The sequence below is a fragment of the Rhinolophus hipposideros genome (assembly GCF_964194185.1).
Source record: "Rhinolophus hipposideros genome assembly, chromosome: 5".
Lineage (NCBI taxonomy): Eukaryota > Metazoa > Chordata > Mammalia > Chiroptera > Rhinolophidae > Rhinolophus > Rhinolophus hipposideros.
Window position 1 is genome coordinate 91,241,131 of NC_138051.1, and position 25,760 is coordinate 91,266,890.

At 41.2% G+C, this 25,760-nt stretch overlaps 1 protein-coding gene across 7 annotated transcripts in view; it reads right to left on the reverse strand.

Annotated features, from left to right (window-relative positions):
• The window catches only part of TTC7B (tetratricopeptide repeat domain 7B), a 241,476-nt gene that overhangs the window by 142,229 nt on the left and 73,487 nt on the right, over positions 1-25,760 (reverse strand). For all 7 annotated transcript variants that reach the window (XM_081048774.1, XM_081048770.1, XM_081048769.1 and 4 more), the window contains 2 exons: positions 6,635-6,713; positions 1,239-1,411 (listed from right to left, as the gene is read on the reverse strand). In XM_081048774.1, the coding sequence (XP_080904900.1) occupies positions 1,239-1,411; positions 6,635-6,713 (252 nt within the window). The remainder of the gene's footprint in view (positions 1-1,238; positions 1,412-6,634; positions 6,714-25,760) is intronic.

Consider the following 25,760-nt stretch of genomic DNA (forward strand, 5'->3'; position numbering starts at 1 on the left):
TTTTAACATATAAATATCACTTTAAAATGAACCCAAATCTGCTTCTAAATAGTTCATAAGAAGGGGGTTAGCATTTTCAAATTGAGAGTTTGGCAACTGCTAGAACAGATGTTCTAGAATCCAAGTAAGGACTAAGGAATAAACACGGGCTGTGAATTAAGCAAACTCATGGCTCAACAAGGCCATGGAAAAGGAGGAAGAATACTAAATTAAAATCAGCCGAGGGGAAAAGGTAAGAATATGCTCGCTTGTCTGAATCCATACAAGAAATGCAAACTGAACAAGATGATGAAGGAGAAAGATGCCGACGTCACCTTAAGAGGATTAAGGGGTGGCTGCCTTGAGAAATGACGTCCCCTTTGACAGTGCAACAAACGTTTTCAGAAGCCACACAGGTGGTACATATCCAGTCACCCCATGTCTATCAGTGCTTTTTCTAGGGCCTCGGAAGCAACAGCCTGCAGTCTCAGCCATTTTTCCAATTTGACAACAACCAGAGAGCGTTTCCATATTTATTCATACATGATCCCCTTTCCTTTATACTGAGATTCTGAAAAGCTATCATGCCGTGTCCTTGTAAGAACAGGCAAAGGTGGGAAGTGAAGGCTCTGAGGGGAGGAATTAAGAATGAGTTAAGGATCGTTCCTGTCTCGTCACCCGTGTTATGGTCTCTCTCCCTCCTATCTCCTCCTTCCCCTGACCTGGGGATGACCCATGCAGAGACTAAGTGGTTCACTAGCCCATTTTCCTCACAGGTGACCAAGTCCCAAATTTAAAACTTTAAAAAATTAAGAAGTTCTAAAGAGGCATCACCTTAGAATCATTTGCAAATTATTTAATTCTCCTTATAGTTAATTCAGTTTCAAACAAATGTTTAAACAAAAGGATCAAGGAATTGAAGAAATGAAGAAAGGTTAACTCTGGGTTACAAATAGCTTTGTCGCTGACTGCTTTATAATGCTGTGGTTCTTCTAATCCATGGAATGAGAATCCCAAAGACCAATCAATAGTGATGGCTGAAATGAGAGCATTTTCCTATGTAAAATGTCCTCACTGGTACAAAGACATTTGCTAAAAGAGAAGTAATGAGGTATCTCCATTAAGTTGGGAAATGAGACTTGTTCACCTGGTTCTCTTTCAGTGGAAAATTCTACCCTTGAATTTCTACTCAGCCTTGAATTTTCCCAAAGTTTCCCTCCCATCCCCTAATGTACAAATGAGGACATCAACTCCCGTACTTCTCTCCTGAGTAGACGCGGGCTTTCCGAGTGAGGGTGTAGGTTTTTGTGTTGGCTCCTTTCCGGAGGGGATCGTCCAGAGGTGACTGACATGGTGGGTCCTCCAGAGGGTTCCAGTAGCTCTGTTCACACATACCTCTCAACAAGATTTCCGCCAACTGCCTCGCTATTGTCTGGAAACACAAAGGAGCAAAGGCATAGCCATGGATCTATTTTGTATCATTCACTCATTCATCCATTTATTCATTCACTCATTTAATAAATATTTTTCACTCATCACTTTGTGCGTGGCACTATTCCAAGACTCATAATTTAAAATTGTTGATGATATTATATCCGTTGATGACAAAAAAGAAGACACTAAGATATTTGAATAATTTTTTTTTTTAAACAAGTTCATACCCTTCAAATGCCACCTGCCTCTGTTGCATGCTGGAACACTAAACATTTTTTTTTTATATCTAAAACAAGTGAAATTTTAGTTAAGCTCTTTTCCAAAAGCCATTACAAATAACAGGTGAACAGCAAATATCACCTCCCAACTGATGCCTGCTAAAGCCCAAACTTGGCAAAAAGCCAGCACTCATCCTAGATGATGTTATCCCTGAAAAAAATCTCTATAGAGATGACGTCCACTATAGATTTTTAGAATGTCTTCCTTCTTTGAGCGCTAAGGGCCAGTCCCCTTTGGCCCTACCGTGGGACTCAGCACCTGGGAGCCTGATCCTCGGGTACCCTGGGCTTTTGGCCGGAAAGCTCCACTGGTCTGTACAATGGAGAAGGCCAAGTAGGGACTCTGGCTACTGCTCAAGAAAGACCTTTTTTCAAAGCTGAACAGGCATCCCTTTCTGAGTGTGAAAACTCAGGAATGGCTGGACCTCGTCCTCCTAGGTTAAAAGCCGGTCACTATGCTTTCCCAAACCCTGTGTAGTTCCACTGCCCAGGACAGCACCATGTATGATAGATGAGGGGAGCGGCGTGTGGCATCTACTCAGAAGTATTTTGTTGATGGATGCATATCAGTTCATGTACCTCAGAATCTTCCAGTGACAAAGAAGAGAGGAGGTTAAAAAAAGAAAAGAAAAAGATAAAAGAAATTAAAAAAATCTCTCTGAAAACAGTAGTACTGCATGACAGGGCGGACCAGGCTACCCCACAGCCAGCCAGAAGTGGCAAAATAAAACTTCAACCAGCAGGTTTTCCCACAGGTTTTTACCACTCTTTGCAAGGTGCAGACAAAGAATGCTGATCTTCCCTGAGAATAAGCCTTTTTAAAATAAATATGTTCCAGAAGAGAACTTTGCTAGGCATTCATCCATGTGAAATCTCTTAAAACACCACAAGGAAACTTAAACGCAACCAAATCACTAGCTTAGTGGTTTCTGATAATCACTGGGTAAAGGCAAATTGTCTTGATTATTCTCAAGTAAGACCCATTGGCTTTAAATGTCTACAAAAATGTGAAATTAAATCACTCCTATCATCCCCAGCTGAGCCATCTGTAAAGCTCTCATAAGAACACAATTTCCAGGACCTAAGCAGTTCCTGAACTGTTTTCTTAAACGTTCCGTTATGGTTTCATTTGGATCTCACTGCAGTCATATAAGCTAATGACTTCTGCTAGAAGCGTCGACTGACAAAAATTACCTCCATTCACTATAGCTGAGGGGACAAAAATGTTAAAGGAAAAAATAATGAACAAGGAACTTCATTTTCTGGATAGAGCTGCCATGAAGGGATTCTAAAATTATAAAAATTATAAAAATTTCTGCCCTAAAAAATTGATTTGGCCACCACTATACAGCTCATGCCGGATCTCATTTTCCCGCAGGGTATTAACCTATCAGACAGACTTTTAAAATGAGGTTTTCATGTGATTGCATATTATAAAGTCATTACCTCATCAGTGCCCTACTGATTAGAAAGGATATTTGGTTGTGCTCATTGAAAACTCAAATGAAGTTCAGAATAGATTATGAGAAATTATCAGCAAGCTCACCAAAATCTATACCTTTCATTTTTTATACTAAGGTTCTATTTAGCTTGCAGTTTAAAGGCTTAAGAACTGTAGGTAACAGTCACATGACTTCTGAATTAAAGGAAGGAAGGGAGGGAAATGGGCCTGAAAGGAGACTTAAACTTTTATATACAAACTTGGTCATGAAATGCACTTTTTTTTGTATCTCAAAAAAAAGTATTTTTTAAATTGTGGTAAAAATTTACATAACGTAAAGTTCACCATTTTAACCATTTGAAGTATATAATCCAATGGCATTTAGTACATTCACAATGTTGTGTAACCACCACCACTCCCTAGCTCCAGAATATTTTCATTATCTCCAAAGAAAACCCATACCCTCTTAAACAGTCACTTTCCATTCCTCCTCCTTCCAGACTCTGGGAGCCACTAATCGGCTTTCTGCTTCTATAGATTTGTCTACTTTGGGTATTTCATATCAATGGAATCATGAAATGTATGGTCTTTTTGTGTCTGGCTTCTTTCACTTAGCAAAATGTTTTCAAGGTTCATCCATGTTGCAGTATGAATCAGTACTTCATTTCTTTTTATAATATCTCATTGTGTGGATGAACCACATTTTGCTTATCCAGTCACCAGCTGATACGCACTTGGGTTGTTTCCATCTTTTAGCTGTTGTGAATAGTGCTGCTGTGAACATTCGTATACAAGTTTTTGTTTGAATGTTTGAACACCTGCTTTCAGTTCTCGAGGGTGTTTATTTAGGAGCGGGGTTGCTATATATGTACTTTTAAATCCTTTTCTGCTATGGTCTCACACCAGATTGAGTTTTACAAGGCAATTTTTTCCATCTTATCAGTATATCACAAATTTACAATTAACAGTTAATCTGAAAAGAATCATATAGTTATTAAGGCTGATGGAAACACTGGATTGTGAATGGAATTAGCTTGAAAAGCTTTCTGATGTCCAGTATAAAAAAAGATACCAGGCAATTCGCAACTAGGGTGGCAAAGAATCACTGTGGAAACTAGAAAATAAGATTCTCAGGCCCTGCCCCAGACCTCCTTGGCTGGCACTGCTGTGTCAGGCATAGGGATGGGTATTTGCTCCAGGTTTCTCCAAGAATTCTGATGCACACCTTTGGTTCAGCACTCAAGGAATTAGAAACAGTTTAACTTAGGTCACTTGATGATCAAACAAGACCAAAAGTCAACTTGAACGTCAGTACAACATAAAGTGGGAAGGGACTCCCCTCATGTAAACACTGACCAGTTAACAGCTGAAAACATCCAGGGGCAGTTCCAGTCTACCCAGACTTTCTTTAGAAGCCTTTCACTGCACTTCTCAGAAAAAAGGGGAAAAAAATCTAGGAACTCTCTTCCTTCCTAACGTATCCCTATTCATAATCCTACGTCACAGGACTTTTATAAGTTCAAATATGTTGATTTAAAAATCATAAACCTTATAATGCTCTAATTCTGAAAAATAACTTTGAAGTAAGCAGCATCGGATTCCAACAGTACACTCAATGCACTTGTTCCTTTTAATGAGGAAAAGCCATTCATTCATTTCCTTAATGAATCAATATGTATATATTTTTAAGAGTCAATAATAATATGAACAAATGCTTCACATTTAAGCAATTTTGAAAGGTTGGCTTTTTAAATGTGCTTTTAAAACAATTATAAGAACATTTGCCAATAGTTATTTTTAATGTGCTTCTAATCGTGGAAGAAGCTGTTCATACTGACCAGTTGAGAAGTTTTATGGAACGTTGGGAGTAGATTGATTTGAGAGAAAGGACATTTGGCAACAACTTTTATCTCTGTTTTGCAGGTTTTTTTCTTAAAGATGTCTACAAATAAAAATGTTTTGTTTGAATTTCTCAAGGCACCTATAAATCACACTGATATCTAATAAAGACTGAAGACCAAGTGGGTTCTTGGTGGGGTGTGTATGTGAAGTTGCTCATCTTCTCTCACCTCCTACCCCCCTCCCATAATTCTACGCAAGCCTATGGCTTAGCCATCTGGCCCCATCAGTTGTATGTTTGCACCTAAAACTCTGGAAACAGCAAAAGATATTGCCTCATTTCCCACGACAGGAGTCTATCAGTCTTGCCCAACTGAATACTCTCTCACAGCATTTCAAGGAGGACAACAACATGGATGAGAAAAGAAACTGTCGTCTTCCATGGGGTTGCTACCAGCGAGCCCCAGGCCTGCACCCAAATACTCAATGCCTATGGCTCTGAAAGGAGAGCTATGGAGGTGTAATCAAGGAGCCTCGCCAGGCATGAAAGTGAAAGCGTTGAAAAGGAAGAGAGAGAACTCAAGTCAACAGGAAAGCCAAGCTTATTTAACGAGCTTTTATATTTCTCTTCTAAATTTTATCACCGATACAATTAGTCACACAACTAGGTACTCCTCAGGGTCTAATCTGCTTTGCTCTGTCTGGGTGTTGGTATGAATCACAGGCGTACAAACAACCCTTTTACCACACTGGCATCTGGGAAGGCTTCCATTCCACCTGCCTTACAGGATGCATTTCTTATACTTCAAGAGACGGCACTACCAATAAGCAATTGGAAAGATGCCCAACATTATTAGCCATCAGGTATCGTAGATCCAGACTACAATGAGACGACACTTCACACCCTGTCGGACGGCTACAGCTAAAACGACGGACAATAATAAGTGTTGTCAGGGATATGGAAAAATTGGAACCCTCAGAACTTCTGGTGGGAATGTAAAACGGTGTGACCACTTTGTAAAAGAGTCCAGCAATTCTTCTAAGAGTTAAAAATAGTTATCATGGAGCCAGCAATTCTACTCCTAGGGATAGAACCAAGAAAGACGAACACATATATCCACACAAGAACTTGCATAAGATTGTTCATAGCAGCATTACACATCATAGCCAAAAAGTGGAAACAACCCAAATATCCATCAACTGATGAATGGATAAATAAAATGTGGTGTATCTGTACAATGGAATAGTAGTAGTAGTAATGAAAAGGGAAGAAGTACTAATACAGGCTACCACATGGATGAACCTTGAAACATTATGCTAAAGTAAAGGAAGCCAGTCACAAAGAGACCACATATTATATGACTAAACTTATATGAAATGTCCAAAATAGGCAAACCCGTAGAAACAGAAAGTAAATGAATGATTGGCAGTTTCCGGGGAAAAGGAACAACTAGGGGGTATGGAGTTTCTGGGGTTTTGAAAATGTTCTGAAATTAAATATTAGTGATGGCTGAATAATTCTGTGAATGTACTAAAAACGAATGACTATAAGTGGGTAAATTGCATGGTACGTAAACTGTATCTCAGTAAAGTATTATATACGAGAGAGAGCAAACACCTGAAGGGCCCTTTGGGCTTCAATCAAGTCGTTAATCACACTTACCATTCGCAGGTTTTGAGTTGTTCTCGTTTCAACTGCTCTGAGGAGCTCTCTAAATCTCCCAACTCCTCTTGTCAAGTTCCTGTGTGCATACAGAATTTGACAGGGTTTCCATCTGGTGTGTATTAATATTAAATATTTTATACACATATTTCAATGCATTTTGTCTACATAAAAGCTGTTGGCTAGATCTTAAGCAAACAATTATTCTGAACATATCTGCCCATCTTTGCTCAACTCTGCAAATTTTGACCTGGATTGATGTTTTTCTGTGTTTCCACAATCAAATTTTCTCAAGAAAATAAAAGTCGGAAAATCAATTCTGATGCCAGACAAACAAACAAACAAAAGCAAACTACCTTGCAAGAGTCTACCTCCAACCTTATAATGGCTCAGTAGTTTTCCTGCTCTGTTGAGCGGTACTGAAATCTATCTTTTCACTTAAAAGGTTGGTGGTAAAAGGGGTATAGGAATATCAACAAGGCACTGCATGCAATGTGGGTACAGGCTTCTTGTAAGTTGCAATTTCATGGGCAAGACAAAGATAAAAGGAATGAAAGATGACGGGTTCCACCAAGCAACCACTCTGCATCTTTGAGAACATAAATCACTGTCCAGGAAATCCATCAAGCCACCCTTCCCCCTTCCACTTTCCTTTTTGACAAAAGCAGCAAAGGGTCAAAAGCCCCTTCTGCAAGAAAGCATATGAATATGGAACCTGGAGCTGCCTGACTGTAATCAGAACACATCTCATCTCATTCCCCGCACACCTCACAGAGACATGTTTGGTGACACATTTTATTAAGGGACAAATAATTCTTTAGTAACATCCTGGTCGATATATCCAGGCCCCACTCGTCCTCTCCGAAAGCTGTGCCTGGCCTGTTCAGCTAGGAGCACTTCCCAGCTGGTCCTTTCACATTGAGCTCTGCTACCACCTATGACATAACTCGGTGATATTTATAACCTGCTCATTAGAACACATCTCATCTTTCCAAAAAGCCGCAGAGCAGGTCAGCCGGTGCAAACTTGTCAGCCAGCCCTGCAGGCTATGGCAGAAGCTCTAGGTATTTGGCTCTCTTCTTGGATGACATTTTAAATTGCACAAAGGTATTAAATCAAACTGAATGTGGGTTCTGTACGTTACAAGCACTCACAAGAACTATTAATTCGTATCTTATACCTACGTGACATCCCAGGGCTCTCATTCACAAGAACAGCCCCAGAACTTGAAGATAGTGGTTTATTGGCAGAGATACATAAATACTCTCATATTCCTCTTACCCACACATATCAGATGATATCAGATCAGAAGCTTTATGGTGGCATAAAAAGGGAAGCTTGAGCTCGGGACTCCAAGCGACGCTAAAGGCAATCTAACAGAGACGTGAATAAAAATTAGGTAATAGGCCCTGGGACATGCAATCTACTTTGCTTTCCTCTTCATTTATTTTTATGGGATCTGTGTTCGCAGGCAACAAAGTACATTTGCTTTGGAGTGACACGCGGTTCTCTTAAGTAACACGGGAGGGAAAGAAACAGTTACGGCTGAAAAAGGGATGGGTAGGACACAGCAGTCTAATTTTATTCCAGAATCACAGACTAAACTCCTACTACGTACCAAAGGAATGGCATTTTGAACTGTGTGAAATAGGGGTGGGATTGAGACAACGTAATGGAGACGTAGGTTTAGAGGGCTGTTTACCAGGGTGGAAATTAGGCCTTGAATAGGCAGTATCAAATCTAAATATGATTAACTCAGGGAAGGCTATGAGGTAGGAATTGATCATCCAGAATGTCCCTGTGCCCTCCTCCTTGAAGAATGAGATACTTATGCAGTTACGGAAGCACAGAATATTCTAGCTATAAATGGTCACTATGACATAGAAATGAAATGGTTTGCTGTGGTTCACAAACCTAGCAAGAGAGCGAGCCAAGATCTACCCTACTCGATCTACCCTATTCGATCGCCTTCCTGGGCTAAAGAAATGTAAGTTTTCAAACTGAAGTGCAGCTCTTGAAGAAAGAACAAAATATGAATACAAGAGCTCAGGTCTACATTTTTTAAATCATTAATATGCAAATTACTTAATATATATACACAATACAAATTTCCTGCGTTCCAGTGATCACAGTTAATGAACTACTCCTAGGAATCGGCTCAGAGTTGGAAAGAAGATCCTGTTGGCCCAGATGAAGCACTCCAGTGTCCGAGGGTACTGGCTCGGCTGCCTCACCAGAAAAATGATGGACAGAGAAATTCCCTCCCGTGAGGCACCGGATGGTTTCTGCCGTGCAGCACCCGGGCCCTCTGGTGGAGAACTGGAGGAAGTCTCTCGGACAGAAGGGAGGGCACACGCATGATAAGGCAAAACCAGCAGCAGCAAGTGAGGGCATATTTCCAAAGCCCCAATGTTGCCTTGGAAGCAGATACAAGTTTTTCTCAAACTGTTTCTAATTTATTTCTGGAGAGAGCTTAGGATTCAGAATAAAATTCTTCCACAAACGGGGAAGAATCCCACTTGCAAACAAAGACTCCACAGTAACCAAGAATGTCTCAGTAGGCCTGGGGCTGCGCTAAGTCAAATAAGTGTGGTACCATCGGACAATCATGAGGCTGGTGGTCCAACCACAGGTCAGTCTGACAGCAGGAAGGAGGAGGAGCTGGAGGTGAAAGGCCGCACATTTTAAATACTGGAAAAGGAAAAAGTATCCCAAATGCAAAAACATATAATTCTCATTGATGCCTACACCATTCATACATTTGTTAGTCAAATAATTTTATTCAACCAATCACTTTCACTGTTAACAGCAGAAAAAATATTATTTAATCTAGATGAATAATTATGACAGAAAAGGAACAAAAAAGGGAAATTCACTTACAAGAATTATATTCTAACTGCTATGAAATAACCCAATTTGAGAGAAGTAAACAAAAGCCACACGATTGCTTTTATGTCTCTGAACTATTAGCTTATTCTTAAAATGCTGAGATCCATTAAATATCTAGTAGGAACCACTGCTTAAAAACTCCACTCAAAATGAAGAGACGCGAGCCAGAGCCAATGAACGTCCCTGGTTTTGAGGGTTTCCACAGACCCCTGACATTAGTCACTTATTCCATTTCAACACCCTTGATGGAGAGTGCAATGATGTCAGAATTCATTATGGTAAACTACTCTCAGAATGAATGTTCCTGCCAACATTTGAGCAGCGGGTACCTTGGCGAACTGTCAGAACTTGGGGGTTCACCTCCTGTACCTTGCTTCGGCAAACTTCCTGAGCTGGGTGCATTTCCCTCCACTTGGAAGAGTTCCCACACAGCTCAGCTATTACCAAGGAGAAAGGGTCTGCAAGGACTCAAGTACCAGCTGGTTTGCTCAGCCTGACAAGCAGGCCAAAGCACGCTTTCACGTTCTAACATCATTGCCCGTGCCCCGCCCAGTAGGGAGAGCTCAGACCAGTGTCTCACAGCCTAGCTCGGGTTTAACCCCAGGCACCTTACTGCTCTGCCTCTGGCAGGAAAGCCCACTCACTTCTCACGGAGACACATGCTACTCCTCCTTTGACCTACTTCCATTTTTCTCTTCTCTTCTCCCTTTTCTATCTGGTTTCATCCTCCTCCTTCTGAATCCCCTCCTTCCAGGTCTCGTCTGCAGGCCCTTAGGTCACTGCAGAAGCATGGCTTCCTACAGACACCCAAGGAGGGCACTGGCTTGCCAGCACGTGGCCTCCCTCTTCTCCACTTGGGCCCTGCAGCAGCACTTTTGAAGGCTGGTGTCTGAAATTTACATTCTTACGTACAAGGCTGCAGCAGCGCCTCGCTTTGTCCTGTTCTATTCTGTGACTCTGAACCACATTCTCAGCTCCTTCACATTTGTCACCTGGGCCGCTGTATGATCAAACCCAGGGAGGAAATGTGTATGGGAGGGAAGCCAGAGCTCCAAAAGTCAAAACCACAATGGAAAACCAGGGCTAGGGGAAACTTGGAGATTTGAGAACCATGTCACCTCGTGATGGGTGGTTACTTCAACAGCAAGTTCAATATATTGTGTTATTTCTCTTTTTATTTCTTGGGAGTACGGTGGGGAAATACAGTTCTTCCCCTTCACTTGTCCTTCCAAATTATCTTCTGACCTCAGAGTTTGGCCCAGGCCACCGATACACTTAAATTCAATATCGACTGTCATTTTCATGCAAACTCAAAGCTCTGATGTGAATAAAATACTTTTTATACTGGATGTCAAATTCCTGGATAATAAGGGAAAGGTACCCTTGCTAGAGTATGGTTAATATTTTTTTCCTTCTCTGTGGTTGAGAACTTTATAACCAAAGATCAATTCCAGAAGAAGTCAACATACCAGATCACTTTGCTTGGCTTTTTGCATGTTCTTTCTTACCTATTAGTACTCCAGAAGCTCTTACGCAGCATGTTATTCCAACAATTATTGAGCACTATTAGGTGTCAGGTCTTAGGCTCGCCCCTGAGGTATACTGGTGAACAAGGGCCACCATCCCTGCCTCCGGGTGCTTAGATGGCTTCACATGCCCCTTAAGAAACTAAGCGTAAGCATCTTGTGGACCGAGATCTTTCTTTTGCTCACTGACATAGCTCAAGCCCCTCAAACAGAGCCCGGCATACAGAAAATGCTCAGAAAATACTTACTGAATGAATGAAATTCAGAATTACAATGAACCAAATGAGCCAAGACGACAAGGGGACACGTTTTCTAGCTGTTTCTTGTCCCCTGCTTTCTCACTGCACATGGACTAGCAGGTAACACTTCAAAGCACTCTCTTAAACAGAACACATCTCATAGGCAATTGGTGGCATTGTCGCATGGCTGTCTGGGGGAGCAGTGACACATCTGTACCAAGTGACATCCCTGGGCAAGCCTGGCTTGGTAGCTTCTAGACAGCTGTGTAGATAATGAGGATTTTGAGATTTTAAAAAGCCTGCCATACATTTCAGGGAAACTTTGCTGCCCATATGCCTTTACACGTGCTGCTCTCTGTCTGAGGTGTCCTAAAGAACTTCTGGTCATCCTTCCAGACCCAGGTCAAAGGTTACCCTCGGGAACCTTTCCCTAGCTTCTCCAGGAAGGCAAAAGCACTGATCCTGGGTGCTCCCAGGATCTGCACCTGTTTTGAGCATTGATTGCATTTGACACAAATGATTTTCATTTGTATTTATGTCTGTCTGCCCACCAAACTGTGATCGACTTGAGAACACACGCTCTCCTTTTCCAACCATCTCACAGAGCCAACCAGACACCCAGCGACACTGAGTAAGCTGTGTACCCACCACCGCTCCACCACCAAAGAAAAGAGTGAGCAAAATCTTATATTCTGAAATCCCTTTCCCATCCTCCTTGTTGAAAAGAATTTTCTTGCTTACAAAGGGGACGACTAATGCAGATACTTCTTCCCTCGTGAGATTACGCCCACTGTCATTCTGGACACTGTCAACTCTTAGAACACTAGAAAAACAGAAACAGAGCATGCATCTCTAGGTCACTTTCTCTTAGCTCTCAGGCTGGGGCACTGCTTCTCCTTCATTTGTATAACTGTTCATAGCATCTACTTAGAAAAGTCTGAAATCAAAACCAGATATCCAGAGCTGGAAAGTGGAAGAAGAAAAATACATCCTTCACAGTCCGAAAGGACACTTCTGGCCGGCTGTCAGGGAGCTGCTTTTTCCCAGAATGGATCCCAGCTTCTGTTCCCTCTATGCGCACTCCTCGCCTCGTATCCAGTGACATGCATTTGTGAAGACAGATGGCTGCTGCAGTCTGGGGCCAGGGATCAAACCCACAACCTTGGCCTCGTTAGCAAAGGACTCTCTCTGATCAACGGAGCGAGCCAGCTGCAGCCTAGATTTAGTGACGGAGGGTGTGACAACCATCCACGCTGGGATGTGAACAGGCAGGCGAAGCTTCCCATGTCTCATTTCAAACCTAATGAGAGTTGTACTAGGCTTAACAACATTTTTTTGACTACCTCAGCAACGGAGGCTTCCTCGTGACAAAAGCAGAGTGAATCGGGCATTTTGGTCAGCTGTCCCGGCAGCAGGCAGCACGCTGAGCAGGCGCTGTGGACCAGGAGACGGGGGCACAAGGCACACAGGGCACAGCGAACCTTCTGGAGCCGCGACAGGGACATGGAACAGCTCTTTCCAACATGGCGCGCGCAAGGCCTCCAGAGGAAAGCTGCGCAACTGTGACAAGAGGACAACTCTGGCAAAGGAACAACCCAGCCTGCTAGCTGTTCCTTTCCCACCCCCGACCCCTGAGTCTCTGAGGAAACACAGACACAATGACCGGCTGGCCCCGTGTCATGTCCTTTCCCCCCCACCTCTGGGAATCGGGCAAAGGCTATCAATCCCCATTCAAAACATGTATGTCGAAGGCCTACTGTGCACAGGGGAAGCAGCAGTGAGCCAGTCAACAGACATGCTTCCTCGTGAACTTGTACTGTAACGACGCGCGGCTGAATCCTAGAGGACAACCAGTGTCTAACAGAGTTGAACTCCTCAACCTGAGAACACTTATAACAAACAAACCAGCACCTAACACATAAGGGCTGCTCTTCAAAGTAGTCACCTGGAGAGCCACGTCCTTATCTACATACTTAGACTTAGAGACACAGAATAGAACAGGGACTCTGGAGCCAGACTGTATGGGCTCAAATCGAAGTTCTGCAACTCACGAGTTGTTGTTCTTGGGAAAACGCCCATACCTCAGTTTCCTCACTCTGTAAAATAGTGGCAATAAATGTACCCACCTCACAGACTGGCTGCAAAAATTAAATGAATTCATATATGTAGTAAGCAGTTTTCCAGTGTTCACCAGTATTATTACTAATATCCTCAAAACTCGGCCATTGCTCAAAACAGTTTTGGGATTCTGGAATCTACCTTCCAGTCAATTTGTAGAACATGAAAGTCTGTTTTACTTCTTTGGAGTCATTTAATTTTGAAGAATAAAAAAGGTATTCCCCAGTTGGATCCATTCATTCACTTCACTATGTATTGAAAGCCTACCGTGTCCTCAATGAGGATAACTGAGGATAACTGAGGTCAGGTGAGGATAGAGAAAAGCTCCTTCTCTGGGGCTCTGTGGTCACCATCTCCTAAGAGTGCTGGAGTGCAGAGTCTCCCCCGAAGGCCACTGGGAGAGGGGCAGAGACAAATACAATACCGATGAAGTAGAGGAACCGAGGGTGTTGGCACTGGAATCCTTCATGTTCTACCTCAGTCCGCGCAGCAAACATGTGGAGATTGTTCTGAATCCATTGACAAGGGTCTTTCCAAACTCAAAAATATGAACTTGGGTGGCTGAGCCACTGCAGGCGGTTTAGTGCCTCAAATTGGTGGTTTGGGTTGTTGAACCACTAGAGGTTTTCTTTTCTTTGTTTTTTGTTCTTAAACTTTTATCTATTTTAAGTGTTTTTCCAGGACCCATCAGCTCCAAGTCAAGTAGTTGTTTCAATCTAGTTGTGGAGGGCGCAGCTCACAGTGGCCCATGCGGGGATTGAACCAGCAACCTTGCTGTTCAGAGCACCTCACCCTATCCAACTGGGCTAACCCCAGCCGCCTCCTCCCCACTAGAGTTTTATAAGAGTGTAATACAACGCTGACAAGAGAAGAGCTAAGCACCAACATCATTTACTGCCACCAAAGATCCAGCCGGAACTGGGAGATACGCACATTTACCATGAGGAGAGCAGGAGTGGCCGGGGCTCCAAATGACGTGCTTCATAGGAAGGGATACAATTACACAGAACACTGACGAGCACCAGGCAAATTTAATATTCCTCTTAAAAGTCAATAATAAAGTACAAGGAAGATAGTCTAGGAGGTAGAAATGGTCCGCTAACAATACGACTTTAAACATTCATCAATTCTAAGCAGCAAAGTCACATAGGTAAAAGGACTTCTGACTACCCTGTCCAGGCAGCCAACTGCGCTGAGAGAAAGAAAGGCAGAAAGGACATCCAGGGGAGGACCCAGTACTTGAGCTGAAAGTTAAGTGTAAGGATAAGAGTGCAATGTTCACTTCCATTTCAATTAGCAGAAAACAGGGGAATGGCATTTCCAAAACAACCTCTGGGGACAATATTTCAAAAGCTATAACTACTGAGAAAAAATCCAAGGCACTCAGTTTCAAAAAGAACACAAAAAGACCTTTAAGTGTACAGGGTTCACTGGTCCAAATAGCTTCAGGAGGCAAGCAGGCGGCAGGCGTGGGTGGAGAGAGGCTGTGAGAGGGCGGGAAGTGGCAGCACCTCTGAGGGGTGCCCAGGCTCCAGGCCTGCCTAAGGCGTCTTGTTCAAACCCGGGCCAGATACACTCAATAGGAAAGAAGAGGCTGTGTCACTAAGTTGGTAAATAAAAGCCTCCAATGTTGCTCTTGGGGAAACAAAGGCGTTTTGCTCGGTTTGAGGCAGCATGGTGCTGTTTGGGATTTTCACATATTCTCGTGAGTCATGCCCCAACTTGCTTGGGCCTGGGAAAGGCTAATAAGTTGGGGATAGAAAAGAGCCATGGCTGAGAGTGATCATGATAGGAAAAAAAGGAAGGGAGAATGAAATGTGAGAGCCTGGAAATATGGCAAAGGGGGCAACACCAGGTGCTGGGCTCACGACGCTGTGCTTATTTCCTCATAAAATGGGGCTAATGCCGACACCCAATGCCTGGATAAGAGGGCACCTGTACGGTTCCTGGCCCAACACTCAACATCAAGTGAATCGTCCCATTCCCCAACCACCTGCTACCTCCCACGACCCACCCTCTGACCCTCCAGTTCACAGATACACATTTATTGGGTAAAAGCCAAAAGCAGCCACTAATATGTTCATGTACCTTTGGCTTAGCAGGAAACAGTGCGAAGTCAGAATTGGTTTCTACTATATATTATGTCAAAATTTTCTTCTCAACTCACTCAGCAGCTTCTGTAGTTTTACTTATGAGGAAACAAAGGCTCAGAGAAATTATGTAACATGCACGTAATCATCACACGGCCCACAAACAGAAGAGCTGGGATTTGAACCCAGGCCCAATCTGATTCCCGTGCCCAGAAAAGCCGAAGATGACTCTTATCATGCAAAAGCCCACAAACGAACTGGGAACTGTGACTAACTCCCATGACACAGAAGCATCACAGAGGCAGGAAAGAAGCAAGAAAGGTTGGGAGCAGCAATGGACAGATAAAGCCTCTACCTGGACACACTGGGCTCTAAAGGGATGGGATTCATGGCCCTTCCCAGTGAGGGTGGATGACAAAGGGAGGGACAGCAGAATTTCTGTTGAGTGGTCGAAGCGACACAGTGGAAACGCTGAAGTAAGACGGTGTCAGGCAAAGAGACTAACAGGGACAAAATGATGACAGTGTATAAATGGGTCTGTCCACCAGTCATTAGGACAAGCACCTACGTTAAATTCTTTCATCATATAATGCCTTATTTATTTGGTCCTTCCCCGTCAAAATTCACAACTACTCACTCTATGGTGAACTCAACTGTACCTTGGCACCATCTATAGAAAAAAAGCTTTTCTAAGCACATTGGCAGGGAAAGTGTGATCTGTGGGGAGAATATTTAATTTGTTCAGGGGAATAAGCTATTTCAGAGCCCCTCTCAGCCATCCAGAAGAGCTGACATTTACTAATAAACCACTAACAAGATAATTAAAGGTTATTTTACTTTCTTATCAAGGAAGTCTCCAAGGCTTTTGGCTCCTCAGGACAGAGACGGGGTCCTCACATGCTAGGGCAGGAGAAGACCTAGCTGCACACCTGCTACTCATAGAAGGGTAACAGCCAGCGCTCAGTAGATGCTAGCCATCACCATCATCTTCTGACGTGACAAGAACATGCCATCTCCAAGCCCATTGTTCCAGATGGTTCTCCCACCAATAGTGGGGCAGGCTGGGCTTCGTTATCTTCAATTGACAGAGAGGGAAACTGAGTTCCAGGGAGGGAAAGGGAGAGGCCTGCACAACAGCTCTGTGAGTGAGTAATGGGGCAGGACTAGAACCCTGGCCCCTTGATTCCCAGTGAAGGGACCCCTCCTCTGCCCTCTGCTGGGCATTGTTCTAGCCTATCTTTCATTGCCCCTGTCCCATTCCTTTTTAACCTCTGTATAGTATAAAATATAGATACAGAAAGCCATATAAAACAAATATATCACTTAGGGAATCATTATAAGGCAAACATCTTTGTAACTACTAACAAAAAGCAAACAAACAAAAATGACCACTGTCATTCACCCCATTCCAATTAACAGGTCCCTACCTTCATCCAAAGGTACCTGCTACCTGACTTTACAGCTATTGCTTCATTCCATGTCCTATGGCTTCAACACTCCGGTATGTATCCCTACACTGCAGTTTAGTCTTGCCACTTTTTTTTCCTCACTTGATGAGTCTTTAAAATCTCTCTTACAGGTTCTCTTCCGACCTCTTTCTTTTCCTTACAATTTACCTGTTAAAGAACCTAAACTGCTTGACCTGTAGAGTTTCCCATGGGACGACGGAAATCTGCACAGTCGCAGGACAATGAGATACATTCCTTTGTTCTCTGTATTTCTTGCAACTGGAAGCTGGATTTTGAGGTGTGACCAATTCAGATTCATCCCTTTGCAAGACTTTGTCAGTGGCACACATACTCTTCTATCAGGACGCACATCGCGTCTGGTTGTCACTCTTTTTTTTGATGTTAGCAGCCCTTGATGCTCAATAGTTAGATACATTAATTCACTGAGAGTTTACAAAATGGTGACATTCTAATTCTTTACTACATGTTCATTTATTCAGTGGGATAACTTTATAGGGAGGTGTTTCCTTTTTATCTCATATTTGGTTTTCCAGTTCACATAGTAAAAGTAGGATAAATGTTTGGGTCTTTCTTTTTATTTACTTTGCTAGATACCGAATTAGAACTCATGAATTTAACCATACTTGATGAGTCTGTTGCAATTTTTATCCCTCTTGAAATTCAAATTGTCCCATATTTGGCCTGAATGCTTTTAACCTGACCCAATAAATCTGGGTAGTGTCCTTGCAATCGGATAGTAAAGGTGTTCCAGGCTCATCTTATTTATTTCCTATCCCAGAACTGGAATGAGGTTTCTTTTATTGGAAAATGATACTTTAAGCTCACAATCTAGGCAAGAAATATTCACAGCTACTGGGTCAGTCACTAAGCCAGACCGCCCTTCCATCCGTTCCACTCTTTTCCTCTCCTCGCCTCTCCCTTTTCTTCCCCTCCCCTCCCCTCCCCTCCCTTCCCCTCCCCTCCCCTCCCCTCCCCTCCCCTCCCCTCCCCTCCTCTCCTCTCCTCTCTTCTCTTCTCTTCTCTTCTCTTCTCTCTCTCTCTCTCTCTCTCTCTCTCTCTCTCTCTCTCACACACACACACACACACACACACACGCACACATACACTCACATATACATGTATATGTGTGTACATATACACACATATACATATACACACATGTACATATACAGACACACACGCAGATACCTCATGATTTCATATTGATATTTCCGATTCAATCATTCAAGTTCAGGACTACAGAGTTTTTCCTTGATTTCTTCTATCTTAAATCTATTTCGCCTTTCGTCTACACCGAGAATCTTCATTCTCAAGGACCAGGGGATAATATAATTAGAACATTTCACAAGTATTCATCTACTTTATTCTACGCTACACAAAATGCTTCAGCATGGCAATACTAATCACACCACCATCGTCATGATTCCCCAAAAATGGAAAACTCACCTTCTGCACGTGCTATCAGCATTCTCCTCCTATGTTTTAATTTATGGTTGTACTACATCAGTTCTGAGACATGCAAAGAAATAGGGAAGCATGCCCTACGCTCAGAAAAAAAGAACAGCCAATGTAAATTCACTCTGAACGGGCCCACATGTTGGTGTTAGCAGCCAAGGACTTCAAAGAAGGCACTGTAAGTATGATCAAAGAATTAACAGAAACCGCGTTTAAGATTAGAAGAAAATAAGATGACAATGACTAAACAAATAGGGAATCTCAACAGAGCAATAGAAACTATAAAAGTTAACCAAATGGAGATTTTAGAGTTAAAAGTGTAACCAAAATTAAAAATTCCCTTAATGGGCTCAAAAGCAGCCTTTGAGACGGCAGAAAAATCGTTGAAGGTAAATTAATAAAAATTATCCAATCCAAAGAACAGAGAGAGAAAAAAATTAAAGAAAAACAGAGGCACAAAATTATAAAACTGCTGAAAGACAAAGAAAAATAATCTCGAAAGTAACAACTGAAAAACAATCACATATATGGGAACAATGAAAGATTAACAGTGACTTCTCAGACATGATGGAAGATATACTCAAAGTGCTTAAAGAAATAAAGCAATATATCACCAAGAATTCTATATACAGTAAAACTGTCATGCAAAAATGAAGGCAAAATAAAGATATTCCCAGATAAAAAGTGAGAGAATTCGTACATAGCAGACATACCCAATACAAAGTTTTAAAGGAAGTCATTCAGACTACAAAGAAATGACAACAGAGGGTAATCTGAATTCACAGTAATAAATTAGGAGGAGTACAAGAAATGTAAATATGTAGGTTAATATAAAATATTGTATAAATATATTTCAAAATCTTTTCTTCTTTTAATTTCTATGAAAAATAAGATTGTATAAAGAAATAATTAGTATACTGCTTTGTGGTATTTATAACACATAGAGACATGCATAGCACAAAAAATGGAGGAAATGAAGCTATATTAGAGCCAAGTTGTATATTTTACTGAAATTAAGTCAGTATCCACCTGAAGTAGATTGTGATATTTAAGATGTATATTGTAATTCATAGAGAAATCATCATAAAATTTTTTTAAAAAATACAGGTTAAAAAAATCAGAGGAATTAAAATGTAATACTAAAGAGTATTTTTTAACACAAAAGAGGCCAATAGGGAGGAACAAAGAATTCAAAAGACCTGAGACACATAGAAAACAAAGAGCAAAATGGCAGACATTAATCCAATCCTATCAATAGTTACATTAAATAGGAATAACACTCCAACACAAAGGCAAAAATTTTTATGCTGGATAAAAAAGCAATCTATAAGAGATATAGAAGAGAGGTGCTTTAATTCAAAGGCACAAACAGGCTGAAAGTAAAAGGATAAAAAAGATACACTATGTAAACAGTAACCATAAGATAGCTGGAGTGACTATTAATATCAGATAAGACCAACTTTAAGTGAAGACGTATTACTAGCGACAAAGAGTCATCTATGAAAAACCTACAGCTCACATGTTATTTGATGGTTAGAAGACTGAAGGCACAGATTAGACAGGAGTAAGACAAAGATGTGTGCTCTCACCACTTCTATTCAACAGGAGGTTCTTGAAAGTGCAATCAGGTAATAAATAGAAATAAAAGACATACAGTTTGAAAAGGAAAATGTATAACTGTTTTTATTCACAGAGGACATAATCCCGTATATAAAAATCCTAAGTAATCTATTAAAAAATTACAAGAACTAATTAATGTTTAGCAAGGTTGCAGGATACAATATAGAGATAAAAAAATCAACACTATTAACAGTATTTCTATATGATAGCAAAGAATAACCTGAAAATAAAATTAAAAAACAATGTCATTCACAATAGCATACAAATAAAATACTTAGGAACAAATGTAACAAAAAATTCAAAACTTTTTTGTACAATAAAAACTACAAAACATTTTTGAAATTAAAGATCTAAATAAATGGAGAGACATTGGATTGGAAGAGTTACTACTATTAATATTACAATTCTCCCTAAATTGATCTAGAGATTCACTGTAATCCTTATCAAAATCCTGGCAGGCTTTTTTGGTAGAAATTGACCAGCTGACTCTAAAATTTATATGGAAATGCCAGGGACTGAAAACAGAGAAAATAATGTTGAAAATAAACAAAGTTAGAGGACTTACACTATCTAATTTGAAAACCTGCTATAAAGCTATATATTAAAGACAGTGCGGTATTGGCTTAAGGATAGACATATAAATCAATGAAACAAAACAGACTCCAGAAACAAATCTTTCCATTTATGTTCAATTAATTAATTTTTTACTAAACTGTCAAGGCAATTTAATAGAAAAAGAATAGACTTTTCAACAAATGGTGCTTAGACATCTGGATATCTAGGTGCAAAAAAAATTTAACTCAGACCTTTACCTCACACCATACACAAATATTAACTCAAAATAGATTAGAGACTTTTATGTAAAAGCTAAGACTATAAAACTTCTGAAATAAAACATGAGAAAATCTTTGTGGTCTTAGATTAGCCACAAATTTCTTAGATATGACACCGAAAGGATGATACCTAAAAAGAAAAAAATTGATAAACTGGACTTCATTAAAGTTAACTTTTCCTTTTTAAACAAAATCACTAAAAAATGAATGCAAGCCACAGATAGACAGAAAATATTTGCAAATTATATATCTGATAAAGGACTGTATCCAGAATATATAAAGAACTCTCATAACTTGATAATAAGAAGACAACCCAATTGAAAATAGGGCGAAATATTTGCATAGGTATTTCACCACAGAAGTGATAAGAACAGCTAACAGGCATATACATAGCTGCTTAACATGACTAATCAATCATTAGGGAAACGCAAATTAAAATTACAATGAGATACCACCTCACACCCACTAGACTGGCTCTAATTTAAAAACTGACAATACCAAGTGTTGAAGAGAATGGAAAGAAACTGGAACTCTCATACACGGCTGGTAGAAATGTAAAATGGTACAGCCACTTTGGCAAAGAGCTTGGCAGTTTCTTAAAAAGTTAAACATAAACTTATCATATGACCCATCAATTCCACTCTATGAATCTATCCAAGGGAAATGAAAACATACGTCTACAGAAAGATTTGTAGCCAAATGTTCATAGCGGTATTATTCACAATAGCCCGAGTGGAAACAATCCAAATGTTCATCAATTGGTGAATGAATGCACAACATGTAGCGTATTTACACAATGGAATAACCATTCAGAAATAAAAAGGAATGACCTCCTGATACATGCTACCGTGTGGGTGAACCTCAAAAACATTATGTGAAAGAAGCAAGACATAAAAGACTACATATTCTAGGATTCCACTTACATAAAATTTCTAGAAAAGGAAAATCTATAGAGACAAACAACAGACAAGTGGTTGTCTGGGTTTGGTGGTGGGAGTGAGGACTGATTGTAAATGGACATGAAGAGCTCTTTAGGGTGATGGAAATGTTCTAAAATTGAATTGTGTCGATGGTTGCAGAGCTATATAAATTTATTAAAAATAATTAACCTGTATATTTACAACAGGTGAATTTTTGATATATAAATTACATCAGAATAAAGCTGCTAAAACATATAGCAGCTTGCTTCCTGGCCATCTCCCTCTCCCCCACTTTCATCTCTACCTTTTTTTCTTTTGTCTCTTGTGTCCCTTCCTGGTCAATTTTCATTCCACTGCCAGCAGTTTCTCCTCAATGTTGGGCTCGGTCAAAGCACGGAGCTCTAGTGGGTCAGTTCCAAGTCCTCAGAAGGGCCAGACTCTCTAGCCCCTTCCTTTGGCCTTACTTGGCAAAACCCTCTCCTTTTCAGCCGCTAAATCTCAAATTGGCTGGACAAGTTTTCCAATAAATACTTGTTGGCTATTTTAGGGTCTCCTGTTCGCAGGTCTATCAGATGCCCCATTGCTTCCTTCTGCTCTCACCCATGCAAGTGCAAATAACAAGCTAGTCTATAACTGTTGGCAGTCTGTCCTCATCAGCCTGTACTTTGGAGTTCCTGAGTTATACCCTGTCATCTAGTTTTGTTGTAAGTGTTGTCCGTGGGTTTTTGATTTTCCTATCTGGTTACTGTTGCCTTTTTATATGGATATAAGGAAAGATCCAAAAACTAAGCAGCCTCCGTTGTTATCATCTTCCCAGATTTCTCAGCTGCCAAGTCTTACCTTTCCCAGTAGGGAGGTGACGAACCCTTTACTCCGCAGGGTTTTATTTATTGATTTGTCTAGCCCGTGTAGAGTGCTTACTGCGTGCAGACATTGTCCAAGCATATGATTATGACTAACTCACTTAAGCCACCTAACAACAAACACTATGAAGTCGATTCTATTATTATTCCTGGTTTACAAGTGAGAAAACTGAAACCCAGAGAGGAGAAGTAACTTGCCAAGGTTCCAGTGCTAGTAAATAGGAGATGTAAGAGGGAGGATTCAAACAGAGGCAGCTGGACCCAGCGTCAACGTTCTTTAACCACTACACAATGCTGACCCTCAACAGCTTATAAAGTGTATCTGCTCTGTAGAGCTATCATTCAGCCATGACTGCCATCCCTGTACCACAAGCCTCCCTAAAACAGGGAAATCTTACCCGTCAGACCGTAAATCCTACCCCTCCCTCAAAGACCAGGTTCAAATGTCAATTCTAAGAAACTTGATGAACTCACCCAAGGCAGGTGGCTTCCTCTTCCTTCCTCTCCTCCCTTCTCCTTCTCCCCCAGCCCACCCTTCATGATAGTGCTTTTCACCAGGTGTTATAATTATTTGCTGACATCCTTGCCATCCCATGAGGTCAAAGAACATGTTTTTGTTCATCTCTTATCTCCAGAGCTCACCCTAGTGACTGATGCCTAAACATTCATAGAATGGAGTAGGCAATAGTTTGTTTGTTTAACTAGCTCACATTGTACTTGAAAGAAATAAAATTGCATCTTTTTAAAAACCTTTAATTCGGAGATTTTACCAAGTCTGGCTAATGAGTTTTTCTGGGTATTCTTCAGAAGAAACCCAGCACTAGACTTTTCCTGATATTTTACCGGCTTGTTTCCAACATGCAGCCACCGCTGAGTCTGATGCTAATTTGTCAGGCAGATTCAAAGGAGAACTCGTTACCATACCCACCAACCACGCACCTGCCAGCAGAGAGAGGCTACAGAAGGAAGAGCTGGCAGAAGGAAGATACAGTATGTCTGTGCCAAGCTTAGAGAACCAAAGTCACTTATAAATAAAAAGTAAAACTTCAAACTTAAAATAGAGAGGCAGGTGGAAAAACCAAACATCAATTGAAAAAAATAATTCATTTTTTTTTTAAATCTTGTAATTTAATGCAGGATTTTGCTATGAGGACATACAATTATATTGTAGATTTCTTCATGGGTGTACAGATCTAGGGCAGATATTGTCATACAAATATCAAGGCGGGTAGTTGTAAGAATATGTGTGGTCCCTCTCATTTTCAATAGAAGGTTCTAGTGTTTCCTATCCTAAGAAAAGTCAGAAATTCTCCAAAGATGTCTTAGTCATTTTCTGGGCTTTAGCTCAGTCTCTTTCTGCAACTCTCTCTAAGAGTTGACTAAAAATACCTCTGCAAAAAAAAGAATGGAGAGAAAATTCATTTAAAAAAGAAATCGGAAGTACCCTTGGAAAAGAGTAGGGCCTCCACCCCCACCCTGCTCTTGTGCAAAATATTAATGCATTTGACACCCAAACCAGGGAAGGGAAGAAGCAGGTTAACCAAGAGCCGGAACAGGAATCTTTCCCCACAGCCTCCCTCCCATCCACCCTCCTTCCCGGGCAGATACATCAGGACCTGCTCTGCGGTGCAGATGTCACTAAATAACCAAGAAAACTCCCCACAGTTGGACAGGCTCAGAAATGGTGAAATCTGGCTTCCATCTTGACCAGACAGGATGTGAATTCCTCTTTCCCGACACACATACATCATTTCACCGATCTGCCCTTGAAGGGCTGCCTCCAAGGGCCACACTGAAACACTCTCACATGCTTCTGTGTCCAACTGCACCCCGCGCGGTTTCTGCTTGAAGAGCTACATATTCATGACAGTGCCTGTCTGGGAGGCTCTGGGAGCAAACATTCTCAAGCCACTAAACCACGGGAGATGTTCCTTCTCTTTCCTGCTGGGGAACTCTGGAATCCCATCCGATGCGTTACATGGTGGGCTTACGTGAGGAGGCTTTCAGGCCCCAAAATGCCACCACAGAAGGAACTTCTCAGAAACGAGAGTCTGCCAGGGCTGGTTGAAGGAGTTTCTTATAAAAAGCCACCGTTACTGTAAATGCCCCCCAATCGCAGAGACCGGGCACAAAGCAGAGGTCCCTAGGATCTTCCCAGAAAATGTATTATTTCGTCCTGGCTCCCTCCACCCTCTTTTAACAGAAGGATATCATATGCAGGAAGACCTACGTGGTCAGTGGACATCTCACTGTTTATCACCCAGAAGCAGTAACTGCAGCAGTGGGTTCCACGAAGCCGGTCCAGGGGGTCGTGTTCAACCTTACACCCCTGGTACCTAGCACAGAGCCCACCAAATATATCACTTAGCTCTCAATAAATGGATGTTGCATTAACTAATTTTAAAGAAAACACACAATTGTTAGGCATCTGTGAGCCACAGCTACCTTAGCTGAAAATAAAAAGTTCTTTCCTTCTTTCCTTCCTTCCTTCTTTCCTTCCTTCCTTCCTTCCTTCCTTCCTTCCTTCCTTCCTTCCTTCCTTCCTTCCTTCCTTCCTTCCTTCCTTCCTTCCTTCCTTCCTTCCTTCCTTCTTTCCCTCACATACGACCATATACCCAACTCTGCTCTAGATACAGATCCCTTCCCAAACAAACTAGACAAAAATCCCTGCCTAGGAGGAATTTATAGTCCAGTGATGGAAGACAGACAATAAACAATTTAGATAAGAAAAAAAAAAAATACAAGTGGGCAAGGGGTTAACAAGTTCCCTTCCTCTTCTGCTTGAGAATTTGACCTTAGGTTAACTTTCCAGTTCTGTTTCCCTGGAAACCTAATAAAGATAAAATGTCAATTATGTTACTAGGCAACAGTGCTTATGCTAAAAATGATGCCTGCAGGGAGGGCAAAGTGGGTAAAGGGGGTCAAATATATGGTAATGAAAGGAAATGAGACTTTGGGTGGGGAGCACACAATAGAGCACACAGATGTCAAATTATAATCTTGTATACCTGGAAATTATATAATGTTATTAATATTAACCAATGTTACGCAAATAAATTTAATTAAAAATAAATTATAAAAATAAGAAAAATCAAATGTTTTTT